The sequence below is a fragment of the Gymnoscopelus microlampas genome, assembly GCF_963454915.1.
Source record: "Gymnoscopelus microlampas genome assembly, chromosome: 2".
Taxonomy (NCBI): Eukaryota; Metazoa; Chordata; class Actinopteri; order Myctophiformes; family Myctophidae; genus Gymnoscopelus; species Gymnoscopelus microlampas.
The window spans coordinates 53,540,649-53,555,393 of NC_139939.1; the positions used below are offsets into that span (position 1 = coordinate 53,540,649).

The 14,745-nt window shown below is 40.4% G+C and overlaps 1 protein-coding gene across 1 annotated transcript; it reads right to left on the bottom strand.

The window, feature by feature from the left end:
- Positions 1-473: 473 nt before the first annotated feature.
- Positions 474-12,312, bottom strand: LOC311065492 (N-acetyllactosaminide beta-1,3-N-acetylglucosaminyltransferase 2-like). The gene is made up of 3 exons (XM_084085869.1): positions 12,099-12,312; positions 5,976-6,110; positions 474-3,196 (listed from the first exon to the last, which is right to left on the bottom strand). The coding sequence occupies exon 3, from the start codon at positions 3,176-3,178 to the stop codon at positions 1,970-1,972; it is 1,209 nt and encodes a 402-aa protein (XP_083941995.1). The 5' UTR covers positions 3,179-3,196; positions 5,976-6,110; positions 12,099-12,312; the 3' UTR covers positions 474-1,969.
- Positions 12,313-14,745: the final 2,433 nt, after the last annotated feature.

The following is a 14,745-nucleotide window of genomic DNA, read 5'->3' on the forward strand; positions in this document are numbered from 1 at the left end:
CTGGTAACAAAACAAAAGAGCCAATTAACGGTAATCACTAAATGTACACTTTCGTTCATCAGAATTCAATTTGTCTCAAGTAGTAGTAGTAGTAGCAAATTAAAACAATATCATAAATAGTCTATAGGATCAAGTCAAGTGATTAGAGTGACATTTTGGAAGGGTCACATCATGGTCAAGCTTCCCAATAGCCAATATGCAGTAATGTACAGTAGGTGGCCAGTGACCTTGACCAGTTTCACTTTCAAAACCTTTGCATCATGCATGTCACACAAACAGAATGCGACGCGTTTTGTTGATATAACATTTTTTTTCATATAGAGTCCTATCCACAAATCCACCATTTAACTTCCACAATCCACATTATCAAAACCATTGGTGTCGTGTGCCGCATCATGCATGTCACACAAACAGAGTTTGTGTGACATGCATGATGCAAAGGTTTTGAAAGTGAAACTGGTCAAAGTCACTGGCCACCTACTGTAACCTGCTGCAGTTGGTAAAACCAACAGCGAAATTCAATACAACATAACTTCATACAACACCTTGGTATGTCACTTCATGAAAACACAATGGTAATGCTGAGCGAATACAGTCGAATCAGACTACGACTAACCTCCAATTCTATATCGCTGAAGTTCAGTAGTAAAACATATGGTGCAGTAGTTACTAATTTCCCCTACAGAATGACATGTATTCCTGCTGGTCTAAGATCAGAACTGAACAGAACTGTGTGGCATTAAATCAAAAATACCACAGAGAGAGAGAGAGTGTAACCTACTGTCCCCAAATGGAATACTGTGGAAAATATACCATGTACTGTATGTAGTAAGAGCTTAGGTGTAATTGAATGACTAAATTCCTTTTTATGAGTTGTTCTGTGGCAAATGGTCTACATTTATATAGCCTCCTTCTCCAAAGTGCTTTAAAATATGTTACATTCACCCTTTGTGTGCGTGCGTGCGTGTGTGCGTGCGTGCAATGTTGCCACATCTGTATTTTAGTGCATGTGACAATTAAAATAAACGTAGAACCATGGACCTTTCACACTCACATTCACACACCGACAGACAGTAGAGGCGACCATGCAAGGCACCAACCTGCTCAACGGTTTCACACAAATTCAGGAGCCACTACCTCCTGAGCCAGCTGTTGCTCTAATTGTGTGGAAGGTTGCTTTACATTTTTGTTGTTTTTGAAATATTTATTTATCCCGGGAAGGGTTTATTGAGCATTCATACTCTTTTTCACCACCACCCTGCTGCGTAGTCATCATATATTTACACACATTTACCCAGGAGTTGCTTTGTACATACTGTACAACCAAAATCTTGTTCTGTCAGCTACTGTACACAGTGAGAAAACATTCACAGATCATTTAAAAGTCGAACAAATCTTCAGTTTGTGTAAGTAAAGAGAAAAAGAGATTGTTGCTGCAGTTATACAGATTTTTCACATTCCATTCATAGCAAGAAGTAACTCTATTATTCTTGCCCAAGTACTGTACTGTAGATTGAATGAAAATGGAAGTTCCAGAGCTCACATTCACTGAACACTATCTCAAACGTGACTAATTAGATCAGTGGTTCTCAACCTGTGGGTTGGGACCTCCAGGGGGGCAAAAAAAATGAAAATAGCAGATCTACAAGCTCACAACACCTAATATTTATCTGTGGAACCGAGTAAAAAAATAATGAAATGCCTCAACTCCCACAATCTCAAGAGTGTGGGGTCCCCAGTTCAAATATGATTATTTTGGGGGGTCACGGCCTAAAAAGGTTGCAAAACACTGAATTAGATCACATGGTAAAGAGAACACTTTGTTGCGTGAATTTATTGTTCACTTCTGAACAACAACCCGAACAGATATCTTAGAGTTCACTCTTTCACATCCGTAAGAGTTGTAAAGGACTCCAATAACAATAGTATGTAGCAAATGCAACTCTTCTTCATAGATGGATATGAATGCTCACTGGCACTCCACGGCGGGATCGGCGAGCCAAGACCATATCTGGATAATCTCCTGTGGCGTCCGACTGTGCACCAGCATAAGGCTCTTATAGACGCACGGATTGTACCTGTACTTCTCCTCGATGCCAAAAGTCCTGAAGCCCTTGTGCTTCTCCGGGACGAGGCCCAGCTTTTTCAGACACATCCCCGTGTAGACGTCGTCGATGGGGTACAGGGCCACCTGTCGAGATATCGCGCTGAGACGCAACGCCAGTTCGCCGGAATACAAGTACCCTCCGCCCCCCGCGTACGGCGGGTACTGTCCGACGAACACGCTCTCCGGGATGAAGTACTTGAGTTTGGGGTCCCGGTGAGGCCCCGCGTTGTCGATGACGTCGCCTATGAACAGATCCGCGGCCCTGGCCTCCGGGAGACCTTCCAGGAAATCGATGATTTGCAGCGTGTTGACGAAGACGTCGTCGTCGGCTTTGAGGACGTACTGCACGTGGGGACAGTGTTGGCTGAACCAGTCCAGGAAGAGAACCTCCTTGAGGGTGAGGTTGAAAAAGGTATCCCTGTACTCCCATTGGAGGATGTCCCCGTGAAGCTCCGCCTCGTGGTCCAGCATCCACGACAGGTCGGGGAAGAAGTCGATGGACGTGGCGCTTCCCAGCAGGAAGACCGTCGCCACGGTGCGATTGGCCAAGACCCCCGCCCGCCCCCAGGATTCGCGAATGGCCTGCCGCCGATCGAAGTGCGGCGCCAGCGACTTGATGGCCAGCAGGAGGTAGGGTTTATTATCACATATGTGGGGTTGATCGATCAACAAGGGGTACGTCCTGCAGTTCATGTGGCTCAGGAAGTCCTGGAAGCGCTGCGGCAACGTGTTGAAGTCCCAGATCTGAGTGGACACGCGGCCGTCCGTCTCGCAAGGGTTGAGGGGCGCCGTGTCGTTCAGCCAGTCCGGCAGGTCGACCAGGAGGGAGTCGTTGGAGAGGGCCGACGAGAGGATGGGGTTGTGGAAGAAATCCAGGTGCTGCTGCTCCTTGTTCCAGAAGGACTTGCTCAGCACCTGTCTTCGCCAGAACCTCTTGGACGGAATGCGGACCTTTTGCCGATCGCTCTTGTCCCCGCCCAGGTTCCGAGACACGACCACCAGGACGCCGATGAAAACGTTGAGGACCAATATCATGCAGATCACCCTGGGTTTCCTGCGGCTGGTGGGCATGTTGCCTCCTCTCTGGGCCTGGAAAAGAGAGAGAGGAACAGGTCAGGTCATCGAAACGTGACAAGAAAACAGCAGCCTACAAATCTGGCAAATCTAGCATAATCAGCGGTTGCGATCTGTCTGCCTCTGAGGTTAGCACACTTACATCAAACCCAGGATAGGACATAGGTACATGTAGAAACATAGAAAAGACTGGCTTTTTAAGAAGATGGGAGACAAGAGTGTGGAATGTGTGGAAATGGATTTCGAGAGAGACTTGGTTTGGATTCAGAGCTCTTTTAACCGTAGTCCTGCAGGAATGAATGGGCCGACGTGCACATTTCCTGCTCTCTCCTCTCTTCCTTCAACAATGGCAGACAGGCATCATGGGATTCAAGTTAGACATGCTCATGATACCAATTTACCAGCAGCATTGAGTCATGGCATATTGACTCCATACACACAAAAGTGCTCATGCATCTCAACACCAGTGGTGGAAAGTAACTAAGTACATGTACTCAGGTATTGAGTACATGTACTTAAGTACAATTTTGAGGTATTTGTACTTCCCTTGAGTATTTCCAATTTCCAATACTTTTACTTTTACTACACTACATCTCAGAGGCAAATAGTGTACTTTTACTCCACTACAATTATTTGAAAACTTTAGTTACTAGTTACTTTGCGGATATACAATTTTACATTATAAGACATACATTAACCACTTTAGTCCTATTTTATACCTCAGCTATTTGAAAATAGCCGATCTACAAGCTCGAGCTTTTTTTATCTGACCATGATATTCATCACATTGGCATGCAATTCAATGTAAGGAATTCTAAAATAACACTACTGTAAATAAGTGATTTCTGAAACATGTGGGTCCTGACTAAGCGAGTTCACATGACCACGACAGGAAAATCCCAGCGGCTGAAAAAAACAAACAAGGAATGAAGCTTAACCTCAAATGACATTGCACATTAAAACACATTAAACATCAACCAGCTTAAAATAGAAAACTTACATACACACACAACAGAACTGCACTTTTGAGCACTGTAGCAACAGTCACTCTGTTGTTGACTTTACCTACCTAGTGCCAGATGGTTTGATGGTTAACACAATACAGTGATTTAAGCTAACAAAGATTTGTGTGCAAAGAGAGAACATTTCTCTCTTGCTGAACCACAGTTGCTCTCCACCCTGCTCTCACTATTAACCCATTAAGACAGGGAACGCATATGTGTAATTTTAAGATTTCTTTCGCTATTCAAAAATAGAAGATCTGCAAGCTCATATGAGCTTGTAGATCTGTTTATTTATTTTTTTTATTGTAATTTTTTTGGCCAAATCTTTGAATATAATATATATATATATTTTTCTAAAATCTTTGCTTCTGGGGATTCTACAAATGTCTTCTAAATCGTAACAGTTTTAAAAAAAAACGTATAATGTGCTCACATTTTTTCATGTCAAGGACCCCTAAAATGATATGTATTTGGTCACGGAACCCCATCTCAAAATATGTTGTTCCAGGGACCCCCCAGAAGCAAAGATTTGAGTTAAAAAAATGCTTTAAAAAAAAATATATATATATATTCAAAGATTTGCACACATTTTCACGATGTTTCAGGTGTTATGAGCTTGTATATCTGCTATTTTTGAATAGCCAAAGACATCTAAAAATGACACAGATACCTTCCCGGTCTTAATGGGTTAAATACAAACGCTAGACTTGGTAATTTTGTTTTTTGTGAGAAACAAGGACACTGGCATGTGCCAACTCAAAAGTCTTCAGAGTAAGTGTGAAAGGGTTCACAAATACCAAATGAAGTCATCAGCACTTGCAAATACGTATGTGACACTTATAATCCGCACAGCAGCAGAAGGAAATAAGACACATGTCACTTCCTCAATGTTTCTGAGAAATATGAATGTGGTCACGTTATGCAAATCATGCCAAAAAGTGTGAACTTGATACAGTAGGTTCTGTTTATAGGGTTTTTAACAGGTTATTTGGTCAACATTCTTAGGGCATTATCATCCATATATCTTTATCTTTAACAGTTTCTTATTTAGTTTGTCATAAACATACAAATCTGTAACAATAAAAAAATATATATACATTTATATGTTGTTGAAACAATGATCTTGTTATGTATAACTCACAAATGTCTTAAAAATAAAAATAAATTAAGAAGAGAGAAGGTCTGAGTAAAAAGAGTAAAGGAAAAGAAAAGCAAAAGAAAAGGAAGAAGAGAGGGAAGGGAAGAGAAGGGAAGGGAAGAAGAGAAAGGGGAACCCTGTGGTCTCGCCTAATGCTCCATCCACTTAGGTCTCCTCATCAAGCGGCACCTGTAAACTCTCGCAATAGTCAAGGAAGGGGGTCCAAATCTCCATGATTTTTTAAAAACAGACCCTTTAAGTGTGTATTGATTTTGTCTAGTTTCAAGAAATACGTAGTCTCTTTAATCCACCTGGTAAAGCTGGGTGGAGAGTGTTGCTTCCATGAAAGGAGGATAAGTCTCCTCGCTAACAGAGATGTGAAGGCTATGATTACATGGGCTTTGCCTCGTAACAGGTCTCTGGTATAAAGCCAAATAGTGCACAAATGGGGTTGGGAGTGATGACTTTTTTAAACATCTAAATCCATATCTTTTTAAACTTATATATAAAATATGAACTGCACACTTTCGTGTGATTGGGTCTAGATTGTTTTGCTTCTCTGGTTCCCAAATTAGCTGGTTCTTCCAAAGAAGTCTTTATTCTAAATATTTTGCCTGTGTGTGTTTTTCAAAATGTGAAGACCTGGTTTTACCTGACTGGTGGGAGATGCTCGGCCCGTTGTGTTTGCTGACTGACTGCCCAGAGCTCTATTCAAGCCATGTGGTTCAGTTGGTTGGTAAACGTCCCCAGAAGACGGAGGTGGGGGCCTGGTACCTTATCAAGCCACCTGGAATGAAGCACAATCACTCTGTGAATCAGACAGTACACACTACCAACTACAGTTGATTTAGTCGACTAAAATGTATTTTGGGCGGTGCCTTGATGGCGTGATTTTACACTTGGTTGCATGCTGAAAATAGCCGATCTACAAGCTCACAGCGCGTCGCAGCGCGACTTGTAGATCTGCTATTTTCAGACCGCAACACCCGAGTGCAACCAAACATAAAATTACTTTTCTTTTAGTTCTACTGGATCTCTTCTCCACTAGTCCCTCACTAACATTTTAGTCTAGTTTTTATTTGTTAACGAACTTGTCAATATATTTAGTCTTAGTTTTAGTCACCATAGCTTAGTTTTTATTTAGTTTTTGTTAGGGAAAAAAGGTAGTCGACGAACATTTTTTGTCATAGTTTTAGTCGACAAAATCAACACTGCTCACAAGCATCAAGAACCGTGAACCACAAAGAAAAAATGCAATGAGGGCTACGATGGGACAGAAATTAGTCCTTGACCGTGATCTAGAACGGTTCTTATAGTAGGGGTGGATGGGCAAAAAAAACATGTAATAATAGCCTTGTTTGTTTTGCGACTCTATGAGATTCCATGTGTTTCACCCATGCATTCTGGGACAGTGAACCATTGTGTTGCTCGTTGGATCAAATAATGTATCTATGCTCACATACTGTAGCATGGCTCCAATGGTTGTAGTGGAGATACACTGTTACTTACTTCAAATACTTTTCAAGATTACCGTTTTATTAGGAGCATGAAAAGGACTTTTATGTGATCCAAATAGAAAGAAAGAGTAAGGAAAAAAATCAATTATGGGGAATTAAAAGAAGGCTCAGACACATGTCTGTTACTAAAGGAGCCTCTCTGCCTTTTGAGAAGTTGAATACACCTCTCCAACGTCATTAAACATGAATGCTTTTATCAATTCATTAAATATGTTTCACTGCTGCACACCTTGTATGAGTACAGTAGGTACAGTACATGGCAAATAAACTGAATATGGCCTCTGATAAAAAGCAGGTGAGTTTATAGGCATGCCTGCACAGGTCTAACCTGTTTACTGTCACTATGGCAGGGAGCCAGGATGCAAACCATTTTCATCTGTCTGTTGTGGGTGAAATTAACATGTATGGCTGTGAATATTGTACCTTCAATGCTGCCTTTTTACTTTAATGTCACATAAAAAAGGGTTCATCCACCATGCTCAGCAAACGTTCAGTAACATTTCACGATAATTCGCCCATTCTATTTTGAGATAGCTCGTGTGTAAGTGGAAATCTTGGCCTACGGGTGGTGCTAGACCAGTGGTTTTCAACATGTGGGTCGGGACCCCTAGGGGTGATTTTGGGGGGGTCCCCAGATGACAGTGACGTGACAATTTAAAGACTTTTAAGACCTTTTAAGAAAAAAAAAAATTCGGCCTGAAAAGGTTGAGAACCACTGTGCTAGACGAAAGGCCAAGGAGTCAACAAAATCAGCAGGGATCATCCTCTGGGGGAGCAGGAAGGTGCACCGCAAAACCCATGAAATCCAGACGGTAGTTCTCTAGACATGTTGTTTGGAGCCAAATGTTGGATGGACTGAACGACCAACCAATGGACAGACAGACTGACACTCTATACTTAGTCAACATAACCTGAATTGGCTCTGTCCTTTTTCCGCTCTTTTTTCCCCTCCACTCCAAATCTCTCTTCGCTGACAAATTGACGATCTACAAGCTCACAATGTATCAGAACAGGTCACGTTGAGAGCTTGTATATCATGTATTATCAGCTATTTTTTTTGCGAGTGTTCCACCCAGAACAACAGGGGAAGTGGTTAGAGCCCCACCACCACCAGTGTGGCTAATAATAGTAATAATAATAATACTTTAATAATAAGTAAGTAACTAAGTACGTTTAATAATACTTTTATTTGTATAGCACTTTTAAAAACAATGTTCCAAAGTGCTTTGCAAAACAGGACAACATAAAGCAAACGCACAAGCAGCAAGACACTGATAAAGAATGCAACTATACCATTAGACCTTCTCAGTGGAATTGCGTTGCTAGGGAACAGCTTGGGTCCAAAGTAAGCACTTTGAACCTGACCCTATATACTTAGTTGAACGGGGTCCCCCAGGGCTCTAAACTAGATCTTCTTGTATTTCAACACAAATACGAGGTAAAAAAAGTAAGGTGACATCATTACTTATGCTGCGGCTTTCACTGTTGCAGTTTAGAATAGTATAAAGAAGGGAGAATAAAAGAAAGGAACATTAAAAAAAAGTATGAGAATAGCGGCGCTTTAAAATCAGTGTCATGTTTGTAGATTAAAACAAGTCCTAGATGACACAATGTAAAGGAGCTTTCAGTATAATGCGCAGTTGATGAAAGACACAGGAGACAGGCTTAGGTTGTGTTCGACAGTCTGACAGTTGCTAGATAAAAACTCTGCTGTTGTGGTCTGTCTGGTGATGCGGCTCTTGATACTTGATTCTATGATTCCCCCCACTTTTCGCTGAATGATCATGGCCAGACACAGGGACGCTAGCAGGGTTCATGAGTTCATGAGTTCATTTGCTGTCAGCTACTGATATCCACAAACACTGCAGCAGCACATAAACTTTGGACCCATTTAGAATGTTTATGTTTTCAGGCAAGTGTGAAAAGGTCCAGATATTAAGGAGTAAATAAAAGGGATTAAAGAGCTGGCTAAGACAGGGGTCTTCAATGTTTTCAAGCCAAGGACCCCCTAGCTGAGAGAGAGATGAAGCAGGGACCCCCTCTATATTGTATACAATTATATTTCAGATAAACTTTTGCTGCTCTTTTTCCCCCCTACACCTAAAAAAATAGCCGATCTGCTTTCTCTCTCTCTCAGCCAAGGGGTCCTTGGCCTGAAAACGTTGAAGACCCCTGGTATAGACAATTGGAAATACTCCAGTAAAGTAAAAGTACCTCAAAAGTGTACTCAAGTACAGTACTTGAGTAAATGTACTTAGTTACTTTACTCCACTGCCTGCAGCATACATTTAGCATTCTATTATGGTGTTGCTTTTGACCACACATGCAAACTATGAGTATTGAGTTACCAGTGCAGCAAGGTGTTACTTCTTTTGTTTGTGGTCTTGTTACAAAAATATACCAACAGAACTGGATCATGGAAACCCTGGTGAAAGAGGGCTAGTAAGATGAGTGTGATCCCGCTGGCACTATAGGAGCAGAGCAAAGGACACCTCGTTCCACTTTGGAGTCAGTGAATTATCTCTCTGTGCAAACACTCACGTCAGCAGCAGTCAAATAATGAGAAACACAAGCATTGTGTCCAACAGTGGTGGAAAACGTACTCAAATGTTTTACGTAAGTAAAAGTATCAATACTGCAATGCAGAAATACTCTGTTTAGTAAAAGTCTGTAATTCAAACTTTACTTGAGTAAAAGTACAAAGGTATTGGTATTAAAATGTACTTAAAGTACCAAAAGTAAAAGTAACTAAAATGTTTGAAAATAGCATATCTACAAGCTCACAATGCTGCGTCACGATGCGACGCGTTGTGAGCTTGTAGATCTGCTATTTTCAAATTGCCTAGGTATAAAATAGGGCTATAGTGGTTAATGCATGTTTTATAATGTAATATATTTATATCTGCAAAGTAACTAACTACAGTTTTCAAATAATTGTAGTGGAGTTAAAAGTACAATATTTGCCTCTGAGATGTAGTGGAGTAGAAGTAAAAGTACAGACAATTGAGTGTGAAATAGATATTAGCATAATCAAAATACTTTAACTACATTAACCCTGCTGTCCATATTTTGGGCATATCATGTCAAAAAAAATTACAAAATAAAATAATATTTTAATAATGCAGAAGTTGAGAAAGTAGCAGCTCTAAAGGCTTGTAGATCGGCTATTTTTGGCTGTTTCTTATACGACAAGGTATATAGTGCTTTAGTGGCTAAAGATACAGTTATGTCATACACGTTAAGTGCATTTACAATGCATCTACACAGAATATGGTTGTGTTCTCGTTCTCTCTCTCTCTCTCACACACACACACACACACACACACACACACACACACACACACACACACACACACACACACACACACACACACACACACACACGGCTGGGAGGGAGTTAAATATCTTTGGATTAATGTTGCTCTGGGCAACCCTGCAACAACAGACTAGCCTGTTTGTGTACTAACAGTTAACCTAGTTCTGTTATCTACAGTATGACTTTGGCTGTAATGGGAGAGACAGGGCTTAGCTTAAACTCTGCTACTGTATCACTCTGAGGGCCAACAGGAATAACTACATTTTGATTAGAACATTTTAATTCAATTCAAAATCAAATTAATTCAAAATTCAAATCAATATCATGATTATTTCAAACCTTTGCAGCAGTTGGAGAACTTTTCTCATTTTAATGCAACTGATATTGTTGTATAGATATGGACTAGTATGTAAATATCAAGTTATCTCTGTTGCCCTATGTTTAAATCTAATCTGTGTGGTATCTATCACCTTGAACCTTTTCCTGCAGACTGCTTGCACATGATAGTCATTTAGGAATATAAATTCTACCAGCGCATGTTTGTAGTGTTAGCTTGAACTTATTGTACTGTTGGACTATTTATCTAGATAAGTAGTTTAAAATGTCTTCAGAGCCTTTCAGCTTGTGATCAGATGTGTAGATATGTTCAGTTGCATCATGTAAAATGTCCAACAAGAGTGGGTGTCTCAGTAACTTTATTGAGTTTCCCCTGTCTGCTCCAAAATACACCTTATTATGATGATAATCATAAACTGCAGTTTAGAACTTGTGTTCATAAGTGTAACATCTTCAGATAATCGAGCATCAGGCTGAGTTTGAGAATGTTAAAACAAAAACAATATGCACCTTCTGCTTACTATCACTAGTGTTATGTGTATTAAAGCAGTGGTTCTCAAACTTTTTCATGTCAAGGACCCCCAAATTGACACTTATTAGCCGGCAGACCCCCATTTGAAAAGATATGCCAGGGACCCCCTTAAGAGAAGATTGTTACGGCTCTAGCAGTGATTCTGAACCATTTTAATGTCAAGGACCCCCAGTTTGATATGCATTAGGCTACGGACCCCCATTTAATGGCACTTCTATCTCTGGGACCCCAATTTATATTATAAAATCAATGTTGATTTAACTCTGAGAGTATACAAATGGAACCAAATGGACCCTAACGGGTCCATTTGGTTCCATTTGTACTCTGAGTTACAGACCCATAAGGGTCCATTTGGTTCCTAACTATCAATCATTTAGCTGGGGACCCCCTGGAACTCCCTCAAGGACCCCGGGGGTCCCCGGACCTCACTTTGAGAACCAATGTATTAAAGGATACAGGATAGGTGGGCACCAGGGACATCTGGGCACCTCGATGTGAAATTAGTTATTTTGTCCAAAATTAAAGAATGTAAAGTATACATGATGTGAACATGCAGGTACAACATTATCAGACTTAATTGTATCCTTCAACTTCTTGTTTATGCCACAAAATGACTGGATATACAGGTTTTGTAGCAATTTGTAGCAATTGCAGAAATATTAGACTTAATTGTCGAATGTTTTAGTATGTTCTAATCATGCATACTTTACTTGACTTAAAAACATTTTCCAAATATATATATATTTTTTTTACATTTTGGTAAAAAAAAAAGCCAATTTAACACAGAGGTGCCCACTCTTCCTAGTTGGTGCCCACCTGTCCTGTTACTGTATTAAATACAATTATTTAAACTTATAACTATGCACCCCCAACTTTGGGTTTTCCTACACCTGACCTGGAAGAGGAATTTGTAATAGCCTACTATCACGGTCAAATACATAACTATGAGAAAAGTTGACATAATCATCGCCTATATAATTTGCATGTTTTCGTATAGTAGCGTGCGAGTGCGACCCACATAATAATCAGGTAAATCGGCAGCAGGACACGTGAGAATATAAAGTGAAACTTTACCTGAATCATAAACGCTTCGGTCCTTTCTTTCTTTCTTTCTGCAGATCTCACAACAACCAGAAGCTGTCCTGTCTGTTGGATCATATATCATATCAGAGATCAAGGCATGGTCCGGTCATTCATTCATTCTCAGGTGGAACTTTGTCGCAGTCATTTACGGCCATTTACGAGGCGAAAGGTCTCGCAGTTTCCCGTTAATAAATGGTTACATTGGCTCCAGTCTAGACGGCCGATCGTTACAGTGTATCTACTGGTTGTTCTGTAGAGAGGTTAGGTCTATGTGCGCTGACTCCTCCTTGAGTCTAGTTGACGTATCATTATGCTTCAGGGGCCGCTATCTCTCTGCTTTAGTGTTTTTATGGTCATAGTCAAAGTAACTAAAGTCATTTATAGAACCTCTAGGGTAGCAGTGGCACTTTACTTCAGTAGCTGTGTATCTGTATGGGGCGTTATAAGGCACCATGATCGTGTTATAAGCAGACTGCAAGTGTATTAGATCAGTGGTTCTCAACCTGTGGGTCGGGACCCCCAGGGGGACATCAAAAGTAATCAACAAACTATACAATAAAAACTGGTCAAACATTGGCCAAATTGTCAAATCATTTAAGAAAGAGGCAAAAAAATAAATAAAAAATGTCAATCTGCAAGCTAAGCATTGTATGCTTGTAGATCTGCTATTTTCTCAATATTTAACTGTGGAACCAAGTCAAACAAAATGTAATGCCTCAACTCCTACATTCCAAGTGCTTATCAGGGTGGAGGCGGGTCCCCAGTTCCAATATGATTATTAATAATATGATATAAGATATTACACACACACACACACACACACACACACACACACACACACACACACACACACACACACACACACACACACACACACACACACACACACACACACACACACACACACACACACACACACACACACACACACACACACCTAAAGTGACAGAAAACAGCAATAGAAACTACTTTCAGTTGCTGCTCAGGATTAGATCAGCTTCAATAGTTACAATACTCTCTCTTGACGTTGTATGGTATTGTAGTGCCATGCAGGGTACATCTTCCCATGTAAATATCTTTGTGCTTAATATTTTTTATTGCACTTTATGTTATGGTCTGCTCCTCTGCTCCCTCCAGCCCCCTTACAAGTATCAATATAGCAATGTAGAAATACTCTGTTACAAGTAAAAGTCCGGAATTAAAAATGTACTAGAGTAAAGTACAAAAGTATTGGTATCAAAATGTACATAAAGTACCAAAAGTAGAAAGCACTCATTATGCAGAATGTCCCATTTCACATGTTTTCAAATGTATACAAATCTTTTGAAAATAGCAGATCTACAAGCTCACAATGCGTTGCATCACGACGCATTGTGAGCTTGTACATCGGCTATTTTCAAATGGACCGAAATGTATATAGGGCTGAAGTGATTAATGTATGTTTTGTTTTGTAATAATAAATCTACAAAGTAACTAGTAACTAAAGTTTTAAAATAATTGTAGTGTAGTAAAAAGTACAATATTTGCCTCTGAGATGTAGTAAGTGGAGTAGAAGTAAGAGTACTGAAAAATGGAAATACTCTAGTAAAGTAAAAATACCTCAAAATGGTGTACTTAAGTCATAGTAAATGTACTTAGTTACTTTACACCACTGGCCCCTGGCCACTCTGGCCACATTCTCCAGTGCTTGGACATTATTCCACTGTTCTCTATTCTCTCTGTCTTGTCTCTCGCTCTGCTCTCAATCTTTGCTCTCTTTTTCACTCCCTCTCTTTCTGTCTCTGGCATCTCTGTCTGTCTCTCTCCTCCGGCCCCTCCCACATTCGTCTCCACCTCAGCTATCCTGCGTTGATTGCCCATTCACCTGTGTCCTGTTAAAGGAATAGTTTACCCAAAAAATGACTTATTTTCTATTAATTACACACCCCATGAAGCATTGAATTCATGGAGATTTTTTTTTTGTCGCATTCCTAAGCCAATAATTTGATTACTGGCAGAAAAATGGTAATGTATCCGGTAGGAGACTCGAAGGAGTCTCTTTGAGTCTCCTACCGGAAATCATTGCCTCATAATGCGTCAAAAACAAAAAAATCATGGGGTGTGTAATTGATAGAAAATGTGTCATTTTTGGGTGAACTATTCCTTTAAGCCCTGTGTCCATTTATCTTTTTGTAAAGTATACAGTAGACTAGACAGGAAATGGGCAGAGAGAGATGACACACAGCAAAGGTCGTTGGGATAGGGATTCGAACCTGCGACACGCTGTCAGGCATTACTTGAGTAAATGTACTTAGTTACTTTACACCACTGCCTGTAAATTCAACTTGAACTTCATGTAAGATCTCTAGTTTAGATTACTGTTACTGTCTGTGGACATTTCGAGATAAATGTACATTGATCAGACTTAGGTAATAAAGTGATTGTGGTTGTGACAGGTCTTAAGGAATGGAAGCCTTGGTCACAATGGTTGTGTTATAGTGCTGTAAAAGCTATTTGGGGATTACACAAAGCTTCCCTTTCTGGCCCCCTCTAGTGAACCAGCCACCACAACGTGAAATCTAGAGGCTCAATGCCTGCCTGACACCTAGATGGTGTGGACAATATCCACACACACAAACAGAAGAGAGAAACTTTGCAT